Here is a 10,254-nt window from a genome sequence, read left to right as displayed (position 1 = left end):
GAAACAAATAAATAACCGCACTCTATCTCCTGTCATCTGTTTTGCTATGAAGGGAAGTCGAACCTTAACTTCGAACTCCTATATTCTTCTGATTAAATTCGTTGCGGGTCCAAACTTGGCCTTCACTGGTTGGGTTTTTATTGGCGGTCAAGTTGTACAAGATACTGGCTACACAGGTGTTGCAGTAGTGGGAACGAGAGGTGTGAATAGTCCCGTTTACACTCTATTTCGTTTAAAATTGTAACAAAATAAATCGCAACAGCATTGTTGTGTTCCGAAAGTTAGAGGTAAGATACATAGTTACTTGATCCTGGAGGTGGAAGTGGAACCACAGGTTGAGGATTCCAGGTGAAGCTCGCTTCCACCTTCGGCCTGATCATCACTTTCCATCAGGTGAGATGCAGGCTTAGAGCTTCCTCATTGTGAATAAAAAAAGAAGTTACACAGACGTCATCATGCTGTAATCGGAAACATTTACGTATTTTTTTCTTGTGAAATAAACGGCCAGTATATTTTTGAACGCTTAAATCAAAAACTATTCCAATTTCAAAAACATTTAAGCGCCAGAAATCACCCAATTAACGGGCCGCCCTCCCCTACACGTGTAAAATGTTGATGCTCACGCGCATACCGAAACGATTTAGCGGTGCAAGTTGAAAGGTCGAATGCCATAGCCAAGTATGCGGAAACGGTCCCGGTGCGGACTTGTCAAATATTAATTTCCTTGTTAGAGTTCTTTAGCGTGAATTTAAAACCCCTGGCGAGTACGAAAAGTCATTTTGCTCGGCTCTATATTTCAGAACTCCTCCTTCATTCTTCTGATTACAGGTTTCAGCTCCCGTAGACAAGTAGCAAAACATGGCACAATTTCGAAAGGCCCTCGGTCTGGGCGATTTTTTGTACGAAGTTAGGTACTGCACTAATACGTGAACAGATTCGATTTTCGGAGCGATTAAAAAGTGCCACTTGTCTAAGGGGACAGGACAGAGCCCCGATTACGGTAATTTTTAACGTCAACAATCCAGACACGCTTCTCGATTCTGCGATACGATTGGTCGTTCAACAGCGTACGTCAGCTGTTTTGACCAATCGTATCGCAGAATCAGAAACGCGTCTGGATCGTAGACGTTTTAAAAGTTACCGTAATAGGGGCTCAGGGCAGGACAGCTATCCCCCGGGACTACTCAATCTTCACCACTTGGATTTCATTGAAGGACAAACTGTAGATTCTGGCTTTATAGGATTTGTAATGGTGGGAGAGAGAAGTATGATTACAAACGTTTCAATCGGTTAATATAATGGAAAAATTAGTTGTTTTTAGATAAGTAGGTACCTATCTAAATTGTAGTTAATTGAAATTAATTATTATTTCCTTGATAAGCATAACTTTAAGAAAAAGCACATTGTTGTTTAGATCACAAAATATTTCAGCTCAGACGTCTCCATTCGAACATGAATAAAATTCACTAAAATCTTGTTAACTATTAAATAATGTCGTAAAAACCGAGATTAAATTGCTAAATTAGCACATAATAATTATTTTACAACTACTAAAGATGCAACAGTTTACTGTTTGTTTAATTTCCAAATACGGAACCCATAGAAAAATATTGCGCTCCCGTTCTCTACCAAATCGAAACACCACGAGCGCATCAATCACCAGCTGAAAAAATGGCGGACAAAAAATAAGCGCCTTTAATAAAGACAAAATATGTCGGTTATCCTTAAAGGCAGCAAGTTCGTGTTTTTCTGTTATTTATTGGTTTAATTATTGCTAACATTCGTTCGTGCTATTAATTTATGTAGACGTTAGTTTTGGACGAAATGGTTTACTGATTGCTTTGGATGTATTAGTGGAATAATAAATAAGGTAAAACTTTAAGGAAACAACGTGAATAACGCTTGAATCATTTCTTTCGTACTTGCCTTAATACAATTTACAGAGGTAAATAATTCAGATTTGATTTTAATGACTCTACTATTGTAGAAATTGCATCTGCAAACTACATCTTAAAGTGGGAATCGAAGCGGCAAGTGAAATCAAAAGCGACGGGTTCAATTTCCACCTTAGGCAATTCGAATTCTTCATGATTACCTATAGAAGCTTCTGTTCTGAAAGATAAAATACAGCGTAATTTTTTTAAAGGTAAAAAATGTATCAATAGTTGACTCCAAAACTATCAATATCTTGCAAATGCGCTTCAGAGAGACTATCTCGAGCTTTTATACTTATTTTCACACAAATAAAGAATCGCCGAAATTCGTTGACAAACTATCGAAGATAAATTGACGCATAAAGTTGGAAAAGTCAATTTGCGATTGTGTATTTTCAGAATACTGAAAAAACTATTGAACAATCATGTTAATTTCATGGAGCCAACCTGGGAAGTTACTCTTTCAAAAGTTTCAATCAAAAAGATAATTTTTCAAATCAAACCACCAGACGTATTCGAGTCAAGGAAATCTAATCAACAAACTTTTTTATGTCGGTTAAAAAAGAAACTATTCAAAAGTTAAATTAAACCGTCGCTTAGTAAGCAATAAAGATTTTGAATTTGAAGACTTTTCCACACTATACTGTAAATTCCATCAATGATTAGAACCAGATTACACAAATTAAACCATCATTGATTAAACAATACCTACATAAAAGCCCCCTTAATCGTTATGTGCTTACAAAATCGTATCCCAACTAGCAAACCTCAACACTGAAGCAATTAAACTAATAAATCTATTAAACGAGCCTCTTATAAATCCGTCTCGCTTCCAGCCCTATCCCCAACACGTGACGCGTCCAATTAAACGAACTAACTAAATAATTATCACGATTAATGAACGCGCACATATCTCACCCGGTATAAATAAATCCCAATTTGATCTACTAAGTGACGCGGGCGCATCCGTCCGAACACGCCCACTACACTCTGATTGGTTTAACTCTAATTATATCTTGGATCAGAGCCCTCTGGAGCTATTTGCATCGTTTAACGACACCCAAACTAATTTCAACTCTAAACTTTGGGAGATGAGATTGAATTTTGAAGGAGATGCATTTAAAAGCGTTATACCAAATTGTCATCCAGAAAAGACGCCCATTAGTCGAGGCTCTCCATCTTCATTCAAATCAGTCAGTCAAGATTTCCAACGCGCGCAACTTTGAATCTTATCCCGAGGGATGAAGATGCAATAGATCAGATCACAACGAATATGTTTTTCAGAAGAGGCAGTTAACATTCTTCGTCTCACAGTCGTTTCAGCGGTACGATTTGACAAAAACGCACCGTTAAGGTTTCAAATTAGTCTAAATTATTGTTGCGCGTGAGTTAGTAGTCGGTAAATTTGGTGGTGCTACGAAAAAGTGAGGTAGCTACTCCGAAATGATCGTTGGACTTCGCAAAGTGCAGACGTTGGGAAGTGAATCCAAAAAATGAATCCATCTGATACTCCAATGGATGTAGATGACGCTGATGCGGAAGCGAAGGTAGAGAAAAGCGATGCAAAGCTGCCGTTTTCGATTGAGAGTCTGCTGGCTGATAAGTTCGACAAAGCTGACAGTGTAAAAGAAGCAAATGAAGATGCTCATGCTTCGACCAGTGGAACGGGTTATTTTAAAAACAATTCAGACAGTGAAGTGCATTGTGAGACGGATGAGGAGGATCGGGAGAGCAACCTGAGCTCGGAGCACGTCGACGTGGAAGGATCCACCGTCGGCGATGCGCAGGACTATCTAGATGACAAGCGTCATGATTATCAACAATCGGGTATGATAAATGAAAATCAATGCATGAATTTTAATGAGCTCTAAAATCCCTCAAAATCCCTGAAAATGTTATTTTTTCGGAATTAATACGTTTTTATAACCAAAACCATACACCTTTTATCTATTTTGTTAATATTCCGCATATTATTTCATTAAGGTATAACAACAAACTATCATCGTAAAAATATTATTAAATAGATTCGAATACAATTTATAAGATAATAATTTTACTGTACAAAAGTACAGCAGACACACAGCTTAGGTTTAGGGTTTTTATACATAATGTATTTTAGTGTCTCTGAATTAATGTAGACATCAATTATTTTCTAAATAAACTTAATCTACAGTCATATTTAAGTATTACCACTAACTCAACAAAATTGGGAATTTATAAAGAAAAACTTATTTTAACCTACTTTTTGGACTGAAAATTATTATAATATTATGAAAACTAAATCAAAAGCTGAAAATAAAAACATCGTAGTTTTGAGAAGAGGGATTACTATTTCAAACTTTTAAATATTAATTCGGAAACGGAAGTAGGTATTACCACAGAATAATATTTATGTGTATTACTCTTTAAAAAAATAAAACTAACTACGAAAAAGCCTGCGAAAAATCTACTGGCGCGTAATTAAGTTTTGTTGCATTTATCTCATTTATTAGCAGTTAATTTAAAAAAGTCGGGGTTGCGTGGCCAATACATCATAAGCGATATAGTTTGCAGGTATGTAATAGCTGCGATTTTGTATCAAAAATTATCTAGTGCGGCGCTCCAGCAGACCACAAAATGGAAAAATATTTTGTGTCCAGATTATGATAATAATATGATTATGATAATCAATCAAACGACAAGAAAAACGTATCGGAACGGTACGGAAATTGCCTACATAAATAAGGTAGAGTATGAAAGTGCAGCCGGGCCCCGGAGGCATCCCAGATAGCAAGCGAACTTGCTGCAAACATGATTTTTATTTGAAATTAGATTGTCACGTCAAATATGACAAATCAAGTTTGTGGCAATATTGCTGTAAGCTTTTTGATTTAGGTATGATGTTTCAAGGCTTTTTTAATTTTGAAGCAAGTTTGCATTTTGCGCTATGTTTCAAAGATGAAGTATCAAGTTTGTTTTTTGTTTGTTACAAACTTGCGTTAAACTGTCATACGCATGGAGCAAATAATCAGTGTTGCCAGAAGGTTACTTTTGTAACCTTTTAGGTTACTTTTGAACTGCATTGGTTACACTAATAAAAAGGTTACTTTTAGGTGATTTTTCAGAAATTGTAGAATTAACTTTTACAGGTTATTCAGTAAAAATATTAATAGTGACAATTTAAAAATTATGTCATAAACTGCATTTAAACATGAATTTGATTTATTATTTGTTAAAGACAATGAGTTTTAGCAAATGTTTTTTTGATAATAAAACGCAAATCCATGAAACGGTTTTATACGACCGGTCACTTTTCGGTCTTCATGGAATGGTCAAAATTTCGAATTTAGGTAAACATGAACCATCCATGAACAACCTTACACAAATGAAGGTTACTTTTTATTCAAAAAGGTTACATTTTTTTATATTTCTGGTAATTTCTGACAAGACCCGACTGGCAACACTGCAAATAATCACTAGTGGTCATACGCCAACGTCACTCGCCCGAAGCCATAAAAAAGAAAACAAAAACTTCCGGTTCCGGAAGAAAAAACAGCCAAGTGTTTTGCACTTTTGCAGCATACTCTCTCTCTAATCTGTTTTGCAGTGCACAAAATCAGTGGTAAAACGTAGAACCTACAAGTTTTTTTGTTTTGCACGGTGTTTTATTTAATAAACGCTTCTGTTGTGCGAATTGGACGCGTGACGTGCTGAAGATTAAAGGTTAGTTCATTTATTTTTACTTTTACAAACAGAATTAATGATAATATGTAGTTCATATCTATCCCTTAAACCTTATTTACCTACTTTCAAACCCAGGCAACGTGTTCCAAGTGTTCCTAACCCTAAATAGTTCCTGCATGTTCGATCCTGTTTAGTTATGCATATTACTCAATATCTATTTCTAATTATCTATGTGTAACAGAAAGGTGTTATTGTAAGTTGTAAATGTACATCGTGGACCCTGTCTTGCACTGCAATTGGAAAATAATACATAAATAGAACGTCTAAAATTAACAAATATCCTCACTTAAAATAAATTAATTGCTGTACAGTGACTGACATTGATGGAAAAGTCATAGTTTTTCCTTTCAATAATTATCATGTTGCTATGAAAATGCTACACTCATAGCACTTCAAAATTGTAAATGTAAATATAAAATACCCCCTAAACATCCTATCCACCTTATCATGTACTTTTATCCTACCTCGTTTAATTCTTAAAATTGTTAGTTATGTCTTAGCAAAGGTAACATAAATTTCCTCCTACATACCTATCTATTATTATATAATATAATTATAATTAATAGTGTTATTTGGTTTCAGACTTTGCATAATGGAATCAAAAAAATTTTTTTTGGTTACATTTTTAGATGAAGATGATGCTCCTGGCATAGTTTCATCAAAGTGGTTAAGATACCAACACTTGTTATTACCCTAATGTATGCACTGAAGAAATCAAAAACAAACTTGAAGAAGATGCCTGCACCTGAAGCAACATGGTCACAATATCAAATAAAAATACTTAAAAGTTATGGTAAAATAATTTTCTTTATTTTTGTATTGCTAAGTTATAACTAGATTTTACTATTGTGAGACTTTTTTATTTATTTCAGAAACTTATGGCGAAGCACGATTACATTTAAAAAAAGCGGAAGAAACCTGAAATTTGGACTCAGACGAAGCAGAAAATGATGTTACAAATGAAGTGACAGTGGACATAATGTCTGCTGTAAATTACCCAGTCACCTCCGGTTCTAAAGAGGCCAAGCAAACACAACTCAAAGCTGTTAACTGCCAATCAGGTAACAGGTTTTTATAACATGCAATGAGCTTCTCTCGTCAAAGATGCAATGCGACAAAATTTCATATTTTCACTTGTTTTAGTTATGACTTTTCCATGTTTTTTTATTTGTTACAGAGTGCATTACAAACAAGCAATATGCTATACAGCAGAGTCATATGATTCAGATTGTGTCAGACCTAGCTAACCAAATGGCTGAAATCAATAGAAAATTGGATTTACCGTTAGCTAGGTCCGAAGAAACATTTTCACCAACAGATGACAATGCAGGTCTTTCAGAACTTTTGGCAAGTCTACCAGTAAAGATATTGCAAGTTTTAATAATTTCGATGACCATTTAAAAATAAACAAGAATACAGGCAATAGTATGTATAAATTAAATACTTAAACACAGGGCAAATTTTATTATTCTATGAAAACATTCTAATGCTACTTTAATTAAATTTCAGATGTCATTTTTGTCTGGTATTGGCGGCAGAAATGTAAGAAGCCTTACGACTAATATGTTGAGACGAATAATTCTAGATGATGTAGCTGAGTTGTATTCGTTAACTGGGAAACAGGTGAAAAATTCGAATAAAAAGTCATTTATGAGTACAGAAACCTATAAATTAATCTTTCGTAAGTACCTTTATTTTATTACAAACTTATACAGGGTGTAAATGAATTCATAGGCAACCTTGCAGGGGGTGGCTCAGACCATCATTATGAACTTTTCCTATGACCAATTTTTCCTGTTTTCATACAAAAACTGATCACGAAAATAAAGTTGTTCATAATGATGGTCTGAGCTTCCCCCTGCAAGGTTGCCAATGAATTCATTTAGATACACCTGTATATCTCTCAATATACCTACTACTATTATTTTCTGAATCATTCGTGTTTGTTAGTGTTAATTATTTCTATTTTATTTTTCAGAAATATGTAGAAAAATCAACGAAGATGTAACTGAAGACAGTCTAAAAGAAATTATAAGTGATTGGCTAAATCAAGCTAAAGTTAGACTTTCAAGAAGGTAAGATTTAATTTATTTACATTAGATGTATTTTATTTTACACTAGCGACCCGCCCCGGCTTCACACGGGTACATGTATTATACATAATATGTATAAAACAAAGTTGCTGTCGCTGTCTGTTCCTATATACATATGCTTAAATCTTTAAAACTATGCAACGGATTTTGATGCGGTTTTCAACAATAGTTAGAGGGATTTATGAGAAAGGTTATATAATAGAACCCCATACGAATCCGGGGCGGGTCGCTAGTTATACATATATTACATTATTATTACACAAGGGACAGACAGACAGCGACTTTCTTTTATACTATGTACCTAGTGATTTACAAATTTTAGATGTGCTCCTTTCAGAATTTTAACTAATAACCCCTTACCCTTATAGTAGTTTTTAAGGATTACTATAAATATATTTATTTCAGACATAGTTCATAATTTTGTTAGTAGTACAGAAACTTATACAATTAAATGTAAAATAATGTCTTAACCTGTGGTAAATATACTTGTTTCTTTTTGTTTCAGAGCAGAAACACAAAATAAAGAAAAAAACCAATAGCGGCGACCATGAAACCGATTTTTTCTCATTTAAAGTAAGATAAGATAAAAGTATAAATAATAAAAAAATATATGTTATGTTTGTTGTTTTATTTAATGTCAAACATGCATATTCATTGCAAGTTTGTTAAGGCAAACTTACATATTATTTATACAGGGTGTTAGGTAAATGGGTATATGAGCCGACACTAGCCCATGTTAACATGGGCATATAAATGGTATGGTGAAGTCAGAAATTTGATGTCATCATTTTATTTTTTTACATTTTCATACAAAATAAATTTTATAAAATCCGATTTGTATGAAAATTAAAATAATTAAAATGAAGATATCAATTTTCTGACTTCACCATACCATTTATATGCTCATGTTAACATGGGCTAGTGTCGGCTCATATACCCATTTACCTAACACCCTGTAGAAGCAGACATAATGCAAGTTTGTTAAGGCAAACTTACATATAATTTATAGAAGCAGACATAATGCAAGTTTGTTAAGGCAAACTTACATATAATTTATAGAAGCAGACATAATGCAAGTTTGTTAAGGCAAACTTGCATATACTTTATAGAAACACATTAATGCAAGTTTGTCGCTCGGAAACTAGAAAGTTTGATTTAAACTTGCCTCAAGTTTATATACTTGCCATGGCAAATTTGAAACAAAGCTTCATTTTTGATACATCAAACTTACTGCAAGTCAGATTCAAGTTTAAATTGTTATCTGGGATATTAACTAGCTGTGGTACCTAGGTTTAATTACATAGTATTCAAATCAAATCCAATCAAAAAATATTTTATATTGACCGAACTCAATATTTTATACGAAAAAATCTTAACTCGACGTATCGTAGCAAAAGTCAACGACATTTTCGCGTCGTAAATCTCAACAGAAAATGGTCACACAACATTAACTATAATAATAAAGAAATCGCAGTAAGGAACCATAGACTTGGCACGACTTTGTCTAGATTTCATTACTTTTTAGAGATAAACAAGCAGCTCCATCGAGACTTGGCTAGTTTTTTACAGAATGTTTTTGGTAGGATAATTCTTTCTTTCTATCAATATCCTTCTATCTTTGAAGATTTGAAATTACAGCTTCCGATTGTTTCTCCGATACGCAGGTTTTCTCGAACTTTCGGCTCCACGAACCACTGATAAAGTTGCCAGGTGACAGCGAACCCCTTAACAAGCTAATTAAACCTCCCCTCCCCCCAAAGAAAATAATATAATCGATTTTATTGAAGTAAATAACTTTATAATTTTAATAAATTGCCAAAGTACCTAATGTCTATTTAATATTAATGTGTGTGCTTGTTTCTAGTAGCAAATGGAGTCAATTTTAGGAGTAATTTTGGACAATTATTGTAATTCTGCTACCATTAAGTACCTTACTTAAATGTTGTCGCGAACGCTACCGTCGTCGATTGGCGAACCCCTAAGGGTTCTGAAAAAGAAATGATACTTCTATATGAATTAACCGATTGAGTCCCAGACGGCATTAATTAATGTCATTGTCTATTGTGTCTAGATTCGCGGAGCTTGAAGGATTAATTAACGCCATGCAAAGTTATACTTAGCTATTTGTAGGTAATATTTTTGACCTTCGGATTTTTGCATCAATTTTTTTTACCGCCCACTATGTTGGAAATTGAAAAACTGATTAATTTATAATGAAATTGGGTATAAGAATAATTATCATCAATATTTTAGATATGGAAAACGCCGCACTTTTCTCTTCAGCAATCCAAAAAACTGAATCTAAACCAAGAAAGAGAATTCCAAATAACGAAATTCTAGCACAGGTGCGAAGGCGCAGACCACCGATTTTTAGTTGGCCGATGGTTGGGCCCGATTCTAACTTGTATGAAGAATCGGCCGATACCAAATCGGTGTAATGTGCGTACATACATCTCCATACTGATCAACAGCCCGACTCAACTATCGGCCAACTAAAAATCGGT

The 10,254-nt window shown here is 34.2% G+C and overlaps 1 protein-coding gene and 1 long non-coding RNA gene across 4 annotated transcripts in view; both read left to right on the top strand.

The window, feature by feature from the left end:
* Nucleotides 1-3,252: 3,252 nt before the first annotated feature.
* The window catches only part of LOC135085044 (homeobox protein MSH-B), a 30,602-nt gene continuing 23,600 nt past the window's right edge, over nt 3,253-10,254 (top strand). Inside the window, exon 1 of the mRNA XM_063979824.1 lies at nt 3,253-3,761. Coding sequence (XP_063835894.1) covers nt 3,428-3,761 — 334 coding nt within the window. The 5' untranslated portion in view covers nt 3,253-3,427. The remainder of the gene's footprint in view (nt 3,762-10,254) is intronic.
* Nucleotides 5,346-8,366, top strand: LOC135085084 (uncharacterized). Of its 3 annotated transcripts, none has more exons than XR_010260019.1 (7): nt 5,346-5,636; nt 6,287-6,450; nt 6,530-6,718; nt 6,835-7,082; nt 7,167-7,338; nt 7,636-7,732; nt 8,256-8,366. It is a non-coding gene; the product is annotated as an uncharacterized LOC135085084 (long non-coding RNA). The 3 variants fall into 3 exon arrangements; XR_010260017.1 differs by having other exon boundaries at nt 6,240-6,450; XR_010260018.1 differs by lacking the exon at nt 5,346-5,636 and adding an exon at nt 5,968-6,162 and having other exon boundaries at nt 6,240-6,450.

The sequence above is a fragment of the Ostrinia nubilalis genome, chromosome 27 (assembly GCF_963855985.1).
Source record: "Ostrinia nubilalis chromosome 27, ilOstNubi1.1, whole genome shotgun sequence".
In the NCBI taxonomy this organism is placed as follows: domain Eukaryota; kingdom Metazoa; phylum Arthropoda; class Insecta; order Lepidoptera; family Crambidae; genus Ostrinia; species Ostrinia nubilalis.
This window is presented reverse-complemented; position numbering and strand designations above follow the sequence as displayed.